Source organism: Anastrepha ludens, chromosome 6 (genome assembly GCF_028408465.1).
Source record: "Anastrepha ludens isolate Willacy chromosome 6, idAnaLude1.1, whole genome shotgun sequence".
Taxonomy (NCBI): Eukaryota; Metazoa; Arthropoda; class Insecta; order Diptera; family Tephritidae; genus Anastrepha; species Anastrepha ludens.
Window position 1 is genome coordinate 25,801,329 of NC_071502.1, and position 20,732 is coordinate 25,822,060.

General features: G+C 39.1%; 2 protein-coding genes across 2 annotated transcripts; both read right to left on the reverse strand.

The window, feature by feature from the left end:
• Positions 1 to 871: 871 nt before the first annotated feature.
• Positions 872 to 3,454, reverse strand: LOC128867754 (GATA zinc finger domain-containing protein 14). Its single transcript, XM_054109225.1, has 3 exons — positions 2,923 to 3,454; positions 2,196 to 2,861; positions 872 to 2,132 (listed from the first exon to the last, which is right to left on the reverse strand). The coding sequence occupies exons 1-3, from the start codon at positions 3,083 to 3,085 to the stop codon at positions 1,456 to 1,458; spliced, it is 1,506 nt and encodes a 501-aa protein (XP_053965200.1). The 5' UTR covers positions 3,086 to 3,454; the 3' UTR covers positions 872 to 1,455.
• Positions 3,455 to 5,628: 2,174 nt separating this feature from the next.
• LOC128868096 (mucin-2-like) lies at positions 5,629 to 19,887 on the reverse strand. The gene is made up of 8 exons (XM_054109830.1): positions 19,243 to 19,887; positions 14,283 to 14,372; positions 14,091 to 14,204; positions 13,636 to 14,006; positions 13,363 to 13,574; positions 12,090 to 13,301; positions 6,047 to 6,163; positions 5,629 to 5,978 (listed from the first exon to the last, which is right to left on the reverse strand). The coding sequence occupies exons 1-8, from the start codon at positions 19,441 to 19,443 to the stop codon at positions 5,890 to 5,892; spliced, it is 2,406 nt and encodes an 801-aa protein (XP_053965805.1). The 5' UTR covers positions 19,444 to 19,887; the 3' UTR covers positions 5,629 to 5,889.
• Between the last annotated feature and the right edge of the window lie 845 nt (positions 19,888 to 20,732).

Genomic DNA, 20,732 nt, shown 5'->3' on the forward strand with positions numbered 1-20,732 from the left:
AAGAGCAAGTTTTACCAGATGTTTAAGAACGAGTTATGCTGAAAAGAGTGAACGACGTGCGCAGTCCCTTACCGCAGCCCCTAACGAGCACAAAAACTCATCCCAATTACATATTTACACAATACATCAATTTGTGTGTGTATGTATTTGGCTGTATCTACATAATGTTGCCATTCATATTTTTGCTTACACACTTTTTCACACGCCCGCGTTATCAGTAGTAATTTTTAATTGTATAACAAATCAAAGCCAAAAACCACCAAATGCAAATAGTTCATTTATCGATGCATAATTAACATTATTCAGCATTGTTTTTAAGTTATTTTAACAAAAATTCAAAATTTTCCAAGTTTATTTTGTAACTGGTTTCGAAATGTGCTGTCTGGCAGCACGTGTGCTCAGAGAGCAATCAGCTGACACGTTTCTACGGTAGCAATCCAAAATCCCTCTACAACGATCTACGATACTACAGAACGGAACAGTGGTGAGAATGTATTTACATGGGGCTCTCATGAGTTTGATTGTGCCAGCGGATACGGGCGTACGTCTACATTGGTGAGTGTGAGCGCCATATGGCAAGGAATGATAACTACCAAAAAGAACATTCCCACAACAATCGGTTCTACGTAACCGGAACGACCCGGCTTTATATCTCAGTTTCCACGACAGTCGGTTCTACGTTACCGAAACGACCCGAAATTATATCCGGCCAAGGACTGTCACTCCAGCAGCATTCACCGTATGTAAGTATGGGGAATGTTTATGCTGCTACAACAATATATCCCATTCCCCTACACGTGTGGGGAATGTTTATGCTGCTATAACAATAATAACAACAACAACACCCCTAAAAGAAATGCATGTGCAAGAATTAAATTATAGTTTTCTTTATTGTTTCGTAATACCTATAGTCAATATCGATAGATTTAAGACATATTTTTATATTTTGTATCTTATTTTGTAGTAAATGGGTCACAATTCTGCTGCGTGCACTTATTTACGTAGAAGTTGGCATAACTTTTAGTTATACAAAAATACGAGCATACAATTAAAGTCGCCAAGTAAAAAAACCATATAGGTATATGGATACATTTCTAGTTTTATGCGAAAAACTGGTATTATCGGTATAATAATTCTTTGAAGCTGTATAACAGATATTCTTAAGCAAGATTTACAGACTGACTAGAGTAGAAAAGATAGGATACATATCTAAGTTTACTATGATAAAAAAAGATTTAAATTTAATTTAGGTGGGTTCTACATACACACATAAAACTAAGATTCTAGAGAACTCATAATCAAATAATTATTCTTATATCTTTAAATCTAGCTGTTACGTGGAATGAATACACTTTATGCACTGCGTCCAGTTGAGAGATGGCAAAATATACCGCGATACTATGAAGCAACTTTATTCATGTCACTTGGCGTTTAGTAGTACGTAAATTGTTGCGTTTAATCATCAAAAAATAGTATTTCTAGAATACGTTTTTGAACATGCTTGCGCCGTTCTTTTGACATTTTTAATAGTTCTGTTGTTACCAATTCACCCAACAGGTGCTCGGAACAACGCGACGGTGCGGGATTCTGTGGTGCTTGAAACTTGTTGAAATGCTGCTGCTGCTGTGGTGTATTTATATTTTGTTGTTGCTGGTGAGGCAATTGCTGATAAAGCTGAAATAGAAAGTCGGCATTTGCGGGAAACATGCCTTGTTGTTGTTGTTGACCGCTGTTGGAGGAACTGGGATTGCGTTGTATTGCCGCCGCCGCGGAGGAAGTAGAAGCCGTATTATCATAGTGATTATTGTGATTATCATTGAGTATTGCTTGCGGTTGCAATAAGCCATTACTATTATCATCGGAATCATCGTCTGTATCATCAATAAAGTGTGTATTTGTGGCATTGGAGGTATTATGGGATCCGGAATGTTGATGCTGTGAATGATTGTTATTATGCGACATATTGCCAACATTGGAATTCAGCTGTACACGTGGCTTTTTCGAATGATAATTACTGCCGGTCGAAGAATCCAGTTCATCCGCATTGGAGTCACCATATGGATGAGTAGTAAGTTGATTAGAGGATGATGAAGCGATTGCCTGCTGCGCACTACTTGTCGAGTGGTGGTGATCTGTAACATAAAAATGTGCGAATTAACACAGTTTTGGAGCATGTGAATTTGTGTTACACTTACTTGTCCCATTGTGATTGCCATTCACACCAGCCAATGGCGAAGATAATGGTGATTTCATTGAAGACGAGGATGACGATATACCCATACCGCTACTGTTGCCATTTTGTGTTACACTATTCCCACTTATGTTGTTGCCATCACGATAGTTTTCATTATAGTTTTGAGAAGAGTCTGCTATAGCGGCTGCTACTGCAGCTGCTTGATGATGATGCAGCTGTGTTTGTGATATTTGTTGGAGTTGTTGTGAGGCTACTGCAGCAGCAAAATCGCGAAACATTTGATCGGCTTCTATTTTCACCTGGCCGTTTCCGGATTCTGTTGCCGAAGTGGCCGCTGCGCTGGAACTCAATGCATTCATAGGGTGCTGATGATCTGGTTGGTGGTAATGATGTTGAGAGTTGCCAAAATGACCTATATTCTTTATAGAGCCATTTGACTTCGAATCCATATTGAACTCACTGTAATTGGAACTGTTCACCGAGTGTGGGGATGTAAGAAAATTGGGCACATTTCGGTATGACTTGCGTGGCTGTATGTGCTGGTCGAGAAATTTCATCTTTTCGAGGTAGGGACGCGAGAGATGCTCATACACCGGCGGATCGCCTTGCTTGCGTTGCGAAACGTATCGTTCCCGTAAGTACTTCCAACGTTTCTTACAAGTTTCAACTGGAAGAACAATAAATTTAGTGGCGAAAAAAAGTTTGCAAATCACTTAAGGCACACTTACCATCTGTACGTAATTTAATTGCAATCGTTTGCCAAGCTTCATCTTTAGTTTCATACTTTCCCCCTCCACTACCAGGACCATTACTACCATTGAGGTAGTACTTTTGGCGATTGAAAATAACTCCGTGCTGTGCGACTTCATCAATTAACTGCTCGTCCATCATTTTCTGCGCGTTGAAATCAATTTTTGTTTTTTTACTTTTGATACGTTAACGCAACTACAGCTTCAGTTTCTTGTAGCACTGTGATTCTGCTTTAACAGCGCCTCACACCGATAGTTTAATTATCGCTTAATTAAATTTGTTAATTAGAGAGCAGACTATTGCCGACATCACACATTTCACGATTACAATTTGTGGATAAGAATATTATGAAGTGTAATATTGAACGAATTGAAACACATACATGCACAAACTAATTTTTCACTTTATTTAAATATATTTCGTTAGTATATTACAAAATAAATTATTGGGCATGAAAACTAACTGCAGCAGAAAAGTCTTTAATTGTTTGACAATAGCAAAATGACAGTTGTGGCTGATTGTGGTTTTTTAATTGTTTAACCATCTTCTTCTCTCTTTCACACGTCTTCGTAAAAATCTTGCACAGGCTAACCCAAGTGAAATATTCTTAATGATATTTTACTCAACATACAATATTTATCTTCTTCTTAGCCTCACAGTCCGTGGTGGACCATAGCTTCATCAACAATTTTTCTCCACTTTATTCTATCCATGGCTACATCTCTCCAGTTGTGTACGTTCATTTGCTTAAGATCTGATTCGACGTCATCTAACCATCGCTTTCGTGGGCGTCCTCTTTTTCTTCCTCCAATTGGTGTTAAAATAAAAGCTTTCCTAGCATTTCGCTCTTTCGGCATGCGCAGTACGTGCCCAATCCATCTAATTCGTTGGGCTTTGATAAAACGTATTATATTTTGTCCTTGAACGATTTCTTCGATTTCATTATTGTAGCGAATGCGGTAGCTGCCATCTATTGTTGCAACCGGACCATATATTTTCCTTATGATACGTCTTTCGAAGCACATCAGCTGATGAATATCATTTGTTTTCAGCGTCCATATTTATAATATAATTAAATTCCGTAAGGTTTATTTAACATACATTGTTTGATGAACTAATTGTTTTCTTTGAAAGTTGCAAAAAAGTGAAATCTGCAGCACAAAAAAAACACGCTTTGAAAAAAAGTGGGAAAAGGGGAATAGAGGGGCGTATTCCCACCGTAAAAATTAAAAAAAACACACACACACACCCTCCGGAGGCTTTTAAAGGGTTTTCCAATAACAGGTGTTATTTTGAATAGCCCGTTATTTCGGTAGATGTCACTTTTGAAGCTGTCATTTTTTGATATTTGACAAGTAGAAACTACGCCATTAATTGAAATGGAACGATACACGCTTAAACAACGCATTGAAATTATTAAAATTCACTATAAAAATGGTGAAAATTTGGCAGAGACGATTCGTAAAACTCGAACATTTTTGGGTCAACGTGAAGCACCTTGTCGGGCCGCAATACAGAAATTGGTGAACAAATTCGAGCTGTTGGGACAAGTTAGTGATGTGAAGCATAAAACTCGTGCACGTCGCTCAAGAACAGCTAAAAATATTGCTGTTGGAGCTGAAAGTGTTGAAGAGCATCCAGGTTTGTCCATTCCTCGTCATTCTTTGGAACTAGGCATTCCACATACGTCATTACACCGTACTTTGCATAAAGATTTGGGTCGTAAGGCTTACAAAGTCCACTTAACACAAGAACTCAAGCCGGCCGATCATCAACAACGTCGTGTCTTTGCTGATTGGGTCGTTGAAATGCATGAAAAGGATCCGGAATTCCATCGAAAAATCATATTGAGTGATGAGGCTCATTTCCACCTCGGCGACTTCGTCAACAAGCAAAATTGTTGGATCTGGGGCTCAGAAAAACCAAAGGTTATTGTTGAAAAGCCTCTCTATCCTCAACGTGTAACTTGTTGGTGCAGTTTATGGTCCGACGAAGTCATTGGACCTTACTTTTTCGAAAATGAAACTGGAGCAACAGTTACGGTGAATGGATTGCGCTATCGAGAGATGATTAACAATTTTGTATGGCCGGAATTGGATGGTATTGATCTGGACAACGTTTATTTTCGACAAAACGGCGCTACGTGGCACACAAGCAACGAAACCATTGATCTTTTACGGGAATAACACCTCTTATTGGAAAACTCTTTACTCATACTTATGTGGCGCTACAATTGTGTGTAGGTTTTGGCCGAATGCAAAATGGCGCGCCAGCTGTTTCTGTCCTCCGCTCGTTGGTGGCAGTTGGAAATCTCGGTCCTGCAGCACTTGATCTCTCCAACGGAGATGCGGTCTTCCTCTTCCACGCTTTCCTTTTTGGGATACCATGTCGTAAATTCGCCTTGTTGGAGCGTCTTCTTTCATACGGCTGACATGGTCAAGCCAACGTAGCCGCCGTATTTTTACACGCTTAACTATGCCCATGCCCCTATATAGCTCATACAACTCGCTGTTCCACCGTACGCTGTACTCCTCACTAACGTGGTGGGGCCAAAGATCTGACGCAGAATTTTTGTTTAGAAGGCTCACAAACTTTTTCATCTCCTGTTGACATCGTCCATGCCTCTGCGCCTTATATTAGGACGGGAATGATGAGCGAGAGAGAGAGCTTTACTTCTTAGTTACCTACTGAAGTTCCAAATTTATATGCAAAAATATTTTCAACTGAGTTGTATTTGTTTTCATTTTATTAATTTGTATGTATAATTGCAACACTTCGGATGTTAAAGTGAAATTAATTGAATATTGTTAATATTAATGTCCTATCCTATTGAAATAAATTAAAATTATTTTTCACATTTTGCTAATTATACTAAATTTAACTAGAATTTATTATAATATTTTCAATTATAGCGAGTTTAAGTCTCGGAAGTTCGATTAGTTCAGCTAACCTGTGATAAGACTCATGGTTTTGTTCGATTTTGCTGGATCCCAATATATGCCCACCACATGCTGATCCCCAAATGCTTTCTTATCTGAAAGTACAAAAGTTATTTTATAGAACAGAAATACAAAAATACAACATTTGAGTATTGATGCTGACCATATTTGTGTTCATGGATTTTGGTACAATCCGTTGGGCAGAAGACAACTGATAAATCGAGATCGCCCAAGACCAACAGCTCTAACTTAGGTACATCTGTGGAATTCGCTGGATATCCTATAAGATTTTGGGAATTTGAATTAGCCACTGGTGTTTGAGTATTTTCACTTTTATTTTTTCATAAATAATGAATTGAATTTTCTGCATTTCGTGTCGTACGCAAGTCGTTGGACTTGATGTTTACAGAGTTGTGTTGTAATAGTAGGCCTAACTCAGTTTTGTGACGTGTTGTGGTTTCGTAATTTTCTAATGTTTTGGCTGATACTTCATCAACTTGGTTTGTTGTTTGTGTTGGCATTGTTGTGATTGTGTTTGGTGCCGTGATTGAGGGTATACCATGCGCAGTTATTTCACTAATAATATTTGAATTGCCTACAGTGAAGTTCGGCGTCGCAATGAAATCTTTTGTTGGAGCTAACCCCATGGTTGCTTTTGATGGCCTTGAAAGTAGCTGACTCAATTTGTGTTCGACAACATTTTCATTTAAGGCGTAATTTTGTAAAGTATCACCTATTCTTATAAGACCAGTGCCCTGCTCTAAAGATGTGGCAGCACTAACCTCTTCGACAGTTTCAGCACTTAGGTTAGGTTAGGTTATGGTGGTAGTCGGTCTGGACGACCAACTCGCTTAGACCTACAGGTCCGTTGTGATACAACTGTGCTACACGCGAACCTCATTTACCTTCCTTCGTGGAACCATTTTGTGGCTCTTATGAAACGTAGTATTGGTCGCAACCCCAAACCAGACAGCTCTGTAAGATAATTAAAAAAGTATTTACCTAGACAACCTGCTCTGATTTTAGATAGGGCTGGACAATTGCAAAGGAAGTGCTCAACAGTTTCTTCATCTCTGCAACTTCTGCAATATTCATGGGAGAAAACTACTAGTCTCGAGGAAGGCCTGCCAAATAGCCAGTGACCGGTTAAACAAACCACAACCTTCGAGATATTGTCTCTTGAGAGGCTAGCAATTCCTTTGTTCTTTTCTTGTTTATCTGTGGCCATAGTAGACTAGCTGTTAGACTCCTATCTTCATTTCTCCATGACCTATTGGACAATGTTGTTTTTTATTATTAGTTTACTTGTGGCCATGGGTATTCCAATGGTACTTTTATCACGGAGCAGTTGAGGAGCAGTACCTTCTCTGGCTAGCTCAGCAGCTTTACAGTTTCCCTCAATATCTCTATGTCCCGCAACCCAAATAAGGCTGACCTTGAATACGTCACTAATATCTTTTAGGGGCGCCCGGCATTCCTGTGCAACCTTCGATCTTAGTACGAGGTCTGTTAGAAAAGTATCCGACTTTGTTTTTTATTTCTAGCATCTGACAAATTTGAATTACGCGCGCTTGCATGAGCAGACCTGTAACCTTCCTGCAAATGTGTGAATTTTTTCCCGCCTGTCGCTTTTGCAAGGGAAATCTCTATTAATTTGGATTGCGGGCGTCGCCGACTTGTGCGTTCAGTTCTGGTTGAGTCACTTTCAAATTTACGTTCTATGGCCGTGACAGCCGGTGGAGCATCTGCACTTCTTGCACTATTTTTGGTATCAAGCATCTCAAGTGAGTTTCTGGTACGAACGACTTTCTGTTTGGTTGAGTTTGTGGCTATGCCAGCATTGATTGCTTCCGATGCATGCGTATTTTGTTTAGCAACTGAGGCGTGCATTCGATGCGTCTCTTTGAAGCTCTCATCAATTTTATTCAAAGCATGACGCGCATACTTGGCTGATGTAGGTTGACGACTAACGGTTCTAAATTGAGTCTTTTCTGTACTGCAGTGCGCGGATGATAATGTATCTACACTCGTAGTCGTGTAATCAGTAAATTTATTAATGCATTTTTCTTCCTCTCACGAATTTGTTGCTCGGCTAAACCACGCACATCAGCCGCGATTGCGTTTTCGGAATTCATTGTAGGCTTGAATACAGTTGGTTCGGTTGCTTGAAGAGGGCGCAATAAACTCAGCGAATTCAAATCAAAAATGGTTGGACTAGTGTTGGGAAGCGTCGTAGTAGCTTCACCGCCTACTGCCACTACAGCTGGGTGTATATGTTTTCTAGGACTGGTAGTGGCATTCACTCTGAAGCAAATTTCGTTTGTAGTTTTTGACATTTCATGCTTGGTGTTTTCAGTGTCAAAATGCGTCACCGCTTTGTCTGTAGAGTCCACAATACAATCGCTATTTTTTTGGTTACTCCACGAATCGTTCGCTGGCGGATTTTACCACCCTAATTTGCGCGCCTACAGGTGCGATTTGCGCTAAACTCGAATTGGTGCTACTGACAAGAGTAGCACTCTTTTTTTCTTCATTTTGTTGACAAATAGAAAGGGAATTGCGCTGAGTGTTAAGATTTCTGTCAAATTCTTCTTCGCAACTCTTCAATATACATATCTGTTGTAACATTTATATCGCTTGGTGCGTGTTCTGTGGTGCTTGTCAAGCCTATAGCGGTGCGAGCTGGGCTAGTCTCGTTCTCGAGCCGTTGTGTTGTGTTTAATTGCGCGCCACTCCCGCTAGCTTCGTTACTTGTGATAACTAAATTATTTGTTTCATGCCTTCCTAGAGAGCCAGTTGTTGAAAGCTTTTGACTGTCCTCCAAAGCTTCTTTAGCTTCATTCTCTTTCGGTGCAGCAGCGCCAATTCTATACGCATGACATCTGAATTGGTTTGCCGCAGCAGATGCGGTCTTTGCGCTTTCAAAGTTACTGTGCTTGTGTATTGCTTTCAAGTTCTCAACTTTATTCTCGTTTGTATTTTTTTTAGTTTCCGTGTTTCCAGATGTAGCCTCAAAGCTTTCTGCTATGATGTTTTCGGTACTTAACCTCTTTACTGTACTTATTTTACTAGGTTTTTCAGCCACTTTCAATTCTTTCAATCTTTTCCTATCTTTTTTAGCTTTCTGCGTCGTGAAAATTAAATCCGCATTAGCATTGTTAGACTCGTTTGTTTTTTCTTTAGTAGTCACCGATTCTTCAACCAACGTTTTTTCTGTGCTAGACCACTTCATGGATCGTTTCGCGTTCTCTTCAATTTGTCTGGTAGTCACATTTTCTTCATGTTTATCTTTTGAGTATAGGAATTCGAGGTTTCTCAGCATCCAACGTAGTCTCAAATCCTTTATTATCCCTTGTTTGTTTTATAGAACTTACAGCTGTTGGCAGTGTTTCTTCAGTTTCCTTTTTAGGTGTTGGCATATCGGTGGTGAGTTTTAACAAAGTAGTCTACTACTATACCTAAACCGAAACTTTTCTCAGCATCTTCTACTTTGGTTGCGTGGGAACAGTTAGTGAAGTCTCTGTAGGTTGAACGTTCAGTTGTCAAAACAGTCTCAACATTTGGCCAAACTTTTTGAATTGCTGGTAATACTTCATTGCACTCCATGCCAGCATCGTAGTAACCAGTATCATCAGCTCTATTCCCTCGTGGGTGATTCAGTTTGGCCTTTGCGTTTCTTCTTTCGGTGGCTGGTTTTGAATTTTTCGGTACTACATTATCGGTACTTGCCATACGTTTAACGGTATCTGAGAAGTTGCCGTCAATTGGATTATTTGGTATAATTTTTGTAGTTTGAGTTCTATTCTCGTTTGTGGAATTGTTTTCTCGCATAGTTTGGGTTGTTGTCAACCACGAAGAATCGGACTCATTGGAATGGACAGTGTTTTCTACTTCGTCTGACTGGACCTCACCAATGTTTGTATCGTCGAATTCATTGCTTTCGGGTTCCCCAACTAACATCGTCGCTGTGTTTGACCTCACATATCTGATTTCATTCTGCATTTCATTATTTATCTCAGTGTTGTGTGTTTCTGGTGGAGTTTGTATTGAGTTTTGTATGGAATTTTGTGTATAGTCTGTAGGGAAGTGAGAGTGAAAGTGAAATGTTAAAGTGTAGAAGGTATATAAATTTTTAATTTATTTTAAGCTTAACTTTGAAATCTTATAAATTTCTATTAGATTTGAAACCGAACGTCGATTCAAAACGTACAAAATAGATCCAGCGGCTACGCTGGCTGGGTCATGTCAAGCGAATGGATACAAACGCAGAGCCGGCTGAAAGTATTCGATGCGGTACCAGCTGGTGGTAGCAGAGGTGGAGGAATGCCTTCTCTGCGTTGGAAAGATCAGGGGGAGAAGAACTTGGCTTCACTTGGTGTGTCCAACTGGCCACGGTTAGAACGAGAAAAATACGACTGGCGCGCTTTGTTAAACCCGGCCAAATCGCGTAAGCGGTTATCGTGCCAATCAAGAAGAAGAAGGTGATACTTTGAAGTCTTCTAATTAGAGATGATATCTACATGAAAGCCTTCCGTTGCTCAACTGGTCATCTTTTGACTCGACAGACGTGTCGGTGGCACGTGGCCATGAAAATATTCTTTTCACAAATGAACAAATTTTCACTGTTGAAAAAGTTTTTAATAGGCAAAACCAAAAAAATCTAAGCTAAAACTTCTAAAGACGCAAAAAATGTTGTTCCAAGGGTTCAGCGTTCAGTCACCATCCAGCCTCCGTAATGGTTTGATGGCGAGTGTGCCTTGTGAAGGCATTCCTTCTCTTCAATTCTGCGAAAAAGAGGTTGAGAGCGGGCACAAGTGTACCAAGAGCATGTCTTAGAAGACGTGGTGAAGCAGTTCTCTCTTCAATGCAAAGCGTTGGATCTGCCAGCAAGATTCCGGTGCAGCCCATAAGGCAAAAACCACTCAGCAGTGGTTAAAAAACAATAATCCTGGCTTCATAGCCGCAGCAGATTGGCCGTCTGGACGTCCAGATCTGAATCCATTGGACAGTTTGTAGCCAGAATTGGAGAAAATCGCCTGCCGGAGACCTTACAGAAAGTTGGCGAGCCTTAAACAATCTTTGGTTCGAGCAGCACGTCACTATCCAAGGAAACCGTGCGTGCTGCAATAGCTGAATGGCCTAATCCTTTGAACACTTGTGTAAAAGCAAATTGTGACAATTTCGAATGAAAATGATTTTTTTTTTTAATATTTAACTGATTAAATAAAACTAATTTCATTAAAAAAAAAAAATATAATTTCATATTTATAACGGATTTAACTTGTAACAGAACTTATGGCAGGTCTAAGTACATTTATACAAATGGTACATCCTTTGTTGGGTGTTTGGCCGAGCTCCTCCCTCAATTTGTGATGCGCGTCTTGATGATGTTTTATTTCCTTCAGTTTTATGTCGCCTCTGAACGGCAGATGGCTTTTTATTAGAAATTCTTTCATGGCAGGTTTGTTTCACTCGAAGGTTTGCCATTGTTTGCCGAAGGGTTACCGCCATTAGAAAAATCGTTTTCCACATTTGGGTATTTCAAGACCACAGCGGATTTCGACCCCCGGTTTTGCCGAATGGCAATCACGCACTGTGGCCGCCGTTGCCGCAAGGGTTGGTGCATGACTACCACCTCGAAAGTGTGCAGGTTTGAATCTCAGTGCAAGAAACCCCAAAATGATAGACAAAGCTTTTTTTCTAATAGCGGTCGCTCCTCGGCAGGCAATGGCAAACCACCGCGTGTATTTCTGCCATGAAAAGCCGCCTCATAAAAAACATTTGCCGTTCAGAGTCGGCTTGAAACTGTTGGTCCCTATATTTGTGAAACAACCTCAAGACGCACACCACAAATAGGAGGAGGAGCTCGGCCAAACATCCGCCAATTAATGTTTTTTATTCACACATCAAACCATGCGGCTACGGTGGCCGAATGTATTACGACAATCTTCATAAGAGCATATCCCTTTTCGATTTTCGAAAAACTCGCCATATTAGCAAGTTGAAAATATGTAACCTAAATCCGACTGAGGCTAGTGTTAGGTAGTGTAGCCAGAACTGAATGGATTTCAGCAAGGGGCTCCGGAATAAGAAACATTTTTCAAGTCACATGTGTGCTATTTTACATTTCCAGTTCGTATGTACCTACTACAACTTGAAAGTAAATTTAGATCATAGTTACATTGCATATATTGGTCCCAACGTACCTGTAGTTTTGGGTGTTGTGGGCAGCGAGTATGGATCTGTGGTAAGAGCAGGACTGGAACCAGTAAGGTCAAGTGATTCCAACATCAATTCTTCAAAAGAAAGTGCTGATAATGGAGTTTCTGTGGATGGGCTAAGCGTTGAAGGTTCCATTGTAGATATGGGAGACTCCTTTGCAGGTGTAGCTGTTGGGGGATATGAACCGATAGGGGAATCAGTTGACATCGTAGTTAATGGGTCGGAAGTGGTTAACGAATCGGCATCTGGGGTAAGAGCAGCATTGGGTTTAGTAAGGTCAAATGATTGTACGAAGAATTCTTCATTAAAAAGTGTTGGACTTTCTGTGGATGCATCAAGCGTTGAAGGGTCCATTGTCGTAGTTACTGGGGCAAGATTGTCTTGCAATACAGCAGCATTTTCTTCTTCTGAAAACTGCGCTAGCGTAGAATGGTCAGGACCTTCATTTGAACCGATGGTTGAATCAGTTGACATCGTAGTTAATGGGTCGGAAGTGGTTAACGAATCGGCATCTGGGGTAAGAGCAGCATTGGGTTTAGTAAGGTCAAATGATTGTACGTCGAATTCTTCATTAAAAAGTGTTGGACTTTCTGTGGATTGACCAAGCGTTGAAAGGTCCATTGTCATAGTTACTGGGACAGGATTGTCTTGCAGTGCAGCAACATTTTCTTCTTCTGAAAACTTCGTAGTTAAAGGGTCGGAAGTGGTTGACGAAGCGACATCTGTGGTAAGTGCAGGACTGGCAGGAGTAAGGTCGTTTGAGTGCCACACCAATTCTTCATTAAAAAGTGATGGACTTTCTGTGGATGGACCAAGCGTTGAAGGTTCCATTGTGGGCTCTGTTGTTGTCGTAGTTATTGGGACAAGATTGTCTTGCAATGCAGCAGCATTTTCTTCTTCTGAAAACTTCGTAGTTAATGGGTTGGCAGTGGTTGACGAAGGGAGATCTGTAGTAAGAGCAGGACTGGGACTAGTAAGGTCGTGTGATTGCCGCACCAATTCTTCATTAAAAAGTGTTGTCAATTTACTGTCTGTGGATGGACCCAGCGTTGAGGTTTCCATTGTATATATAGTGGGCTCTGTTGTTATCGGGGCAGGAGTTAGTTGTGGTAGTCCAAAATGTTCTTTCCTTGAGAAACTAGTTTGCGTAGTTTGGTCATTCTCATCGCTTGAACCAACGCTTAAGCTAAATGTATCTGCATGGAATGGATACAAATTTTAAATTTTCGACTACGTACAAGTAATTCTAAAGCATACCCTCTTTGGAGGACGACTTTGAGGAGTCCATTGAATATGCGCTATCCTCCAGAGAGTCCCAGGAATAATGACGAGGATAAACAACCGGTAGGTGGGGCAACGGTGGAGGTCTGGGATATACCAATTCTGATAATTGTATGCAATCGCAAGCAACTTCGTGTTGCGGCCAACACGCTCCTCTAGTTCTATCGTAGAAAGTGAGTTCAGGACACCTACAAATGAAATTTAATCAATATGTATGTGATCTCGTTTGAGGCTTTTCAATGCACAAACTTGAAGCGTGTCTGCAAGTAGATCCCTTTCATTTGCATGGTGCAAGTATAGAATAGCGAACAATCAGTAGGTGAACGAAAAGTTCCATTCTGCAGACATGGTGGGAATTTATTCTCGCAATCTTGTGGTATATGCGAACCATAAGGAGAGACTTCCGTTGGATAACACTGCGCACCGCTGATACACTTTTCGTTCTGCGGGGAAAAAACGGTATTTTTCGGACAAGTGTGGATTCGTGGCTTTAGGTTTTCGTCACATCGGTAGTAAATCGTACAGTCTGATAAAATGGGGAAACGGCCGGGTCTTGTGCAAACTGGTGCGTATTTCGGCGTGGGATAGGGAGTACATTGACATTTGGTTGCATCGAAGAACTTAAATAGAATATATTAAATAATTAATGAAGGACTTATGGAATTCATATATGTACATATAGAGTTTTGCATTTCGGCGTCTACCTGTAGATTTTGGCACTTTCCAAAAATGACACAATCCGGTTTGCAAACGTAATAGTATTGACGTTGATTGGGATGCGGTTTAATGCCCACGAAATTATTAGAACAACGTTTATGCTGCAGAGGCGGGAATAAATGAAATATTATTGTATAAAAAAATTAAACAAAAAAATGTATTACAATTTGAATACATACATAGTCGACTAACACTGGCAGTCCACCACCTGGGAATGAGCGCAGTATGCCACGTTTGCTGTCATAAAATGTACCAACTGGTTGAGGGGGCTGCAAAAAAAAGTTCCATATATATGTAGGTACATAGAAAACATAGTGCGTAATGAATATAAATTTCTAATTTGCTTTTATTGTTAAAACTACATATTTCATATTTTTTTATGCGACGTTTTTTCATGACAGAAATACACTCGCATATTTGAAATAGCCTGCCGAGGCCGACCGCTATTACAAACAACTTTTTCTATCCTTTGTTTTTGCATGCAAGAAGATACGACAGTGCACTGCCGAATGGTACTCACGCGCCAACCCATTGGGCAACAGCGGTTGTTCAGAATCGGCTTAAAACTGTACATCACTCAATTTGTGGAATAACATTAAAGACGCACACCACAAATAGGAGATGGAGCGCGGCCAAACACCAATAAAAGGCGTAAGAGCCAATACAAATTGAGTATTCTTATATATGTATGTATGTATGTGCACATGTGTGATTATATGAGAGCAAATGTAGAAGTTGATTTAAATCTCTTGATAATTTCAAGTTCAGTTGAGTAATTTATAAATTCAGCATAATTAATCCAATTTTGTTTTTGAATAACATTTTTACAAAAAACAAAAAAAAAAATTTCAGTGATGGGAATCTCTATTTTGAACTTTAAGCGCTCTAGTTGAAAGAAATGTTAACGATGTTGCATATTGGAAATCCACCGAGAAGGAGAAATGTTATAGTGTTAGTAGGAGCATGCTTTGGTGTGACGGCACCTTTGATAATGTTTCTGCCATTTCGATTTCAACCTCAGATCTGAAGTCTTCACTTCTTTTGAGCTAAGATGTGTGTGTGATTTGCTCCCTTCTCTAGAAGAGGCTTTTGTTGTAGTGTCATATTCGAAAGTCGTTCGGTGCTTATTTCATTTTCTTAACAAATTTCATTATCAAATTTTATTTCAAATCATATTTCTACAGTTATAATCCCTATGGCAACAACGTGCCGGGTGCCAGCTAAATTGAAATAAAAAAACAGCGAGAAATTAATGCAGACTCCAGCAATTGGGCTACATACCGTCCATTGAACTGGTATCGTATATCTTTTAGAGTAAATTTATGAATGAATTTTTGAATTTGTGAATTTTTGAGTAAATTTATGAATACAGTGGATTGGATACATAGTGGATTGTTGAGTTAAGAGCTTAAATCTTCTTCTCCCAGCACTTGCTGTGGTTCTTACGGTAAACACGCCAAATGGGACTGTGTATGCCGACTACATTTGGGCGATTGGCCCATGAAGAATTGCCGGGCATCAATCACAAAAATCTGCTAATATTGAGAGCAGACTCGCAATATTAAAGTATTCTAATCTCTTTATATTGGCGAGTAAATATTTCTTTTCTTATGGATTGCTCTCTTATGCTTTCATTTTGCTAGAAATCAGTTTTAACAACTGATTTTGATTTGCATTAAAATGTGTTTCAACTTTGGACTATGACCGAGGGCCACTATTTGCATCATATTTTACAAAATCCTCGAGAGAGCTGAATAACTGTCGTAGTTGAGTACATTTTCGTAGACAACCTTTCCGTGTTGGTGCCTATAATGTCAAAATCTGCAAGCAAAGATTTACAGTTTAACGTAATTTTATTAATTTTTATTTTTTTAAATAAAAATCAATTCAGCTGCTCTACTCTCACTACCGGTTCAATGCGCCTTGGTGGAACCCGATGCATTACCCGATGATTGCATTTCTTCGGTGCCTTTTTCAATCAATATATTCCCATTCAAGGTAAAGCCAAAAATGGCTGAACGCTTACAGTTTGTGTAAGTAATAACCAACTTGAAGACTTGCCGAAATTTAGTAAACCTAGAAATTTGTATAACAGGAAATTTAAGATACTTCGTGTCTGATAAAACATCGAATACCTTTTGTTTTTGTTATTTTTTTTTTTTAATTTGTGTGTTAAAAAAAGTTTCTAATTTGCCTGAATTCGAAGCATGTTTTTAATTTTTATTATAATTTTGGGTTTTTTCCAATTTTCCAACACTTTTGACCGCAAAACATCAATCTAAAACTTGGTTTTAAAGTATAAAAATCACGTTCATGTTTCCGTAAAACGCGAAATGCCTTTTTAGAGATAAAACCTGTTTTAAATTTACTACAACATAGTTAAATCCCGTCTCTTTGTAATTACGCGCCACTCATGGCCGCTTAATTTGATAATTTACACTATGCCACAAAAGAGCTTTGTAGTTTACGTCACTTGAGCCATCAAATTAATAAAAGTATTTTCTATATATTGGCTCCAAGGCTTATTGAAGACGCCTGTATCAGTCAATACCAGACCGTTAACCCACTCTCAGCGAATTTAGGCTAACGAAGCATGAGATGTGTTTACGAAAAAACTGAGATTGTGTTGGTGATATACGGAAAAGATCAACACAGTCTCCGCTTTTCGTTGTAAGGATGCCAAGCATGATAGATTACAAGATTTGGCCCTCAGCTACGGTGAAAAACGAGCGAGAAATTGAGCGAGTAACTTCGGCTGCCACATTACGGGTACTCGGCAGTGGATTTCCGCCGCTCATTTCACACGTATTCACACACACGTCCAATCAGTCGTGTGTTCAGACCGCAACAAAGTAACTTGAGCGAGTACTGCGTTCACTTTTTTCTTACTTCACTAACACAATGCCAGTTTTTTCGTAAGCCTACCACCGGCAGAGCCACAGTTACGCCAGCCAATCAGCTGATTCATTCAAATTCGTTGAGAGCCGGTTAACGGTCTGATACTTGATATGGGATCCCTACAAAATGCTGTATATCAAAATTCTTTTCGTACGAAATACTGTAAATTAACGTAACAAAATTCTGCAGTGACAAAATTCTGTATTTACAGAATTCTGTATGTACAAAATTCTGTAAAAACAAAATTCTGTACTGTCTTAAAAAAACTCTGTATTGACAAAATTGTGTATTGACGAAATTCTGTACTGACGAAATTCTGTATTAACAAAATTCTGTATTGAAAAAAATTTGTGTTGACAAAAGTCAACGAAAAAGGGAGTTCTACGCAAAAATTCGGTGGATTGCGCAGCCGGAGTCGGACTGATGAGGGTTATTTTTTTGAAGCGCGGCCGAAGGCCGCCCACGCGTAAAGGAGTTCTACACAAAAATACGGTGGATTGCGTAGCCGGAGTTGGACTGATGAGGGTTATTTTTTTGAAGCGCGACCGAAGGCCGCCCACGCGTAAAGGAGTTCTACACAAAAATACGGTGGATTGCGTAGCCGGAGTTGGACTGATGAGGGTTATTTTTTTGAAGCGCGGCCGAAAACCGCCTACGCGAAAAGGAGTTCTACGCAAAAATACGGTGGATTGCGTAGCCGGAGTTGGACTGATGAGGGTTATTTTTTTGAAGCGCGGCCGAAAACCGCCTACGCGAAAAGGAGTTCTACGCAAAAATACGGTGGATTGCGCAGCCGGAGTCGGACTGATGAGGGTTATTTTTTTGAAGCGCGGCCGAAGGCCGCCCACGCGAAAAGGAGTTCTACGCAAAAATATGGTGGATTCTATCGAAACTGAAGAAAAAAAGTGCGCACTTTTTTTATAAAATTTGTTGAATTTCTTATCATTTACTTACAGCATTTCGTCAATACAGAATTTTGTCAATACAAAATTTCGTGAATACAGAATTTTGTCAATACAGCATTTCGGGAATAAAGAATATTTTTTACAGAATTTTGTATACAGCATTTTGTAAACAGAATATTGTATCATACAGCATTACGTACCCAACCCATTTGATATGCCTTCTGCGTGTTTTTCACCATAGCTAAGGGCCAAATCAAAGCTAGCATAGAGAAAAACAACAAATTTGTTTAAAATTAGTGGTGGTCCTTGTCGCTATACATCTTGGCACCGTAAAAAAAATCCATTGCAGTTCCACTACAATAACCACCATGCAGCCATACGTCTCGGATAAAATCTTTCGATATCATCGTAGGTATATTGAATTTTTGTATTCAAAGAAATAAATAGGCTGTCTATTTTCTCAAGCGCAATTTTCCTTATAATTTATGAACTAAGTCGTTAGCTCTCTGTACATTTAAAGAAAATTAATTGAAAGTGGTGGTGATCTTAAAATGTTGCGTTTTAGCCAATCACCCGAAAGCCTCTGTTGCTATCGTTGAGTTTGCTTCATATTACCTAATAATTTATTATCATGTAAGCTTTTTAAAATATAATAAAAATTTTAATTAATTTGTGTATATAATTATTAATTTTTTTTTTTAAGTTTTGCTAAAGTATTTTTATTTTTGTAAAATAAAGCCAAAAGCAAAAAACAAAAATTATTGAAAATCATCATTTTTTCGGTCCTCTGATTAGCCCTAATCCTTTATCCAAATTCTTTTTATAGGTTATTGAGTTCATGCCTATTTACACGATGACTTTTCATCCTGGGGGTTTTGCACGTTGTCGTTTAAAGAAGCCTTCGAAAATGTTCGTGCATTTACACGATCACTTTTTGTTTGCAGCATTCGTTGCGTGTTTTTGATGTTTGAGTGTAGAATTTTCATTGGCCATTCACTGGAATATTGTTGTACTTGAATAAAAATACAAACATGGGATTACGATGAAAGCGAAAAGTCAAAAAAGTCCTTCGATTTCGCTAAGCGTGCCTGCTTGTCTATCCCGTTGACTTCTCTACACTTTTTGCCACCAACCTTGACACGCATGACCCACGGTGAAAAGCCATCGTGTAAATTGGCGCTTACTTAGTTTTAATTGATTGCTGCAGTTTGAAGAAGCTCTTATTTCTATTATCTATTATCTTGTGAATTTATACCTTAAAATTTAAAAATTTTTTTTTTTAATATTTAAGGTTTTTAAATTCTTAACCTAAAAATTACTATTTGCAGAAACTCACTTGATACACTTGTGGAATTTGAGGATTATAATAGCCACCAGGCAGTGCTGGGCTGCCTTGAAAAGGATATGGATATTGCAAAGCTGGCATTGGACATGGCGCATTTCCAGTTGGCAAAGAACGCGACAACACATGCCCCAAATTTGCGATTACAATTATTCTGAAAAGGAACTCTTTCACTTTATAGTCACCAGCTGCCATTTTTAAAAGTTCATTTACTTGTTAATTAACTGGGCTTTGGTTTTCTATTTTCTATACACAAATTGAACGCATATATTGGTCACAAATGTCAAATGCGTCAAATCTTTTAGTTTTGCACTCACTAACTGCGAATATTCCACTTTCACACTCAATTCAAAATTCTCAAATGTATTTATTTTTTATTAATTAAATTATTATTTATTCAACTCTTCAATGCCTTTCTTTTTTAATCGCCTCTTTTTTTTCACTTTCACCGTTAGGAAAATACTACTGTCGGATTTCCAAGCCACTTATTAACACTTCCGTTTCCTCTCACTGTACGTTCGTGCACTCTCGTTACTTTGTGTTGTTTTAGTTTTTGAATGCGTTCGTTAAACTTGTTCTGCACTTGTGTGTGGGCGTTCGTTAATGCCGATTGCTATTGACTGAGTTTGGTTCTCGCTGTGCGAAGCGTTCACCTTCGAATGTTGTGTTTAAATTTTGTGTCAAGCGCTTTTAATGCATTTTTACTCCACTCTGACGGCTACTTGCATAATTCGGTCAGAACGTGTAAGTTGTGATATTTTTGGAAACATTTTTATTGTTATTTGCACCTCTTATCATGTATGTATGTATACATTCGTTGCAGTTCTATGCATGCGCGGCTGAGCCAATACAACGAATGGGACGATGGTTATGCGAGCGAGCACCCGCTCACTTTTTGGCAAATGCGCTATGTTACAGCGCTTAAACCTTTGATAAGCAGGTGTTCTCTTTCAACGTTATTATTATGGCGTCATACATACAAGTTTATGTAGTCGGTCAAATTCGTTGATGGCTTTGGCGGCACCACTTAAGAACTCCCAAGTTCATGACTCACGTAATGTTTTGATTCGCTCAACGCAATTTTGTTGCTGACCATTTGCCACTATGGCAAAACAGGTAAGAGCGTTGATGTCTTCGGCTGTGTCGTTAATTGAAAATGTTTACATATCCATAAAAACGCTTTTTTCATTCAGAAACGATACACAACTCTTCAGCTGTGGGGTCGTTAGTTAAGGGGTTATATACATACAGTTAAAATTTTCAAAAAAATCAATTTTTTTATTTATTTTTTCTTAATGTACATATACTAAAAAATACACACAGAGTATTTAATACCGTTCCGGTGAATATTTTCGAAGCGAATATGAAAAAGTGTTTCAGACTTACACTCAGTGCTTTTCAAACTTTAAACGCGTTTTGCTCAAAATGGTATTTTCAAAGTCACTGGCCAACATTACTCGAAAGCAGCTAAACCGATTACTCTC

Excerpts from the sequence above, each read along its gene's own strand:
- LOC128867754 (XM_054109225.1), bottom strand. The coding sequence starts at position 3,085 with ATGATGGACGAGCAGTTAATTGATGAAGTCGCACAGCACGGAGTTATT. Across the intron at positions 2,862-2,922 it reads AATTAAATTACGTACAGATG|TTGAAACTTGTAAGAAACGT; the intron begins GTAAGTGTGCCT and ends TTGTTCTTCCAG. Across the intron at positions 2,133-2,195 it reads TGGCAATCACAATGGGACAA|ATCACCACCACTCGACAAGT; the intron begins GTAAGTGTAACA and ends TTTATGTTACAG.
- LOC128868096 (XM_054109830.1), bottom strand. The coding sequence starts at position 19,443 with ATGGCAGCTGGTGACTATAAAGTGAAAGAGTTCCTTTTCAGAATAATT. Across the intron at positions 14,373-19,242 it reads AAATTCCACAAGTGTATCAA|CCCCCTCAACCAGTTGGTAC; the intron begins GTGAGTTTCTGC and ends TTTTTTTTGCAG. Across the intron at positions 14,007-14,090 it reads GAAAGTGCCAAAATCTACAG|TTCTTCGATGCAACCAAATG; the intron begins GTAGACGCCGAA and ends ATTCTATTTAAG.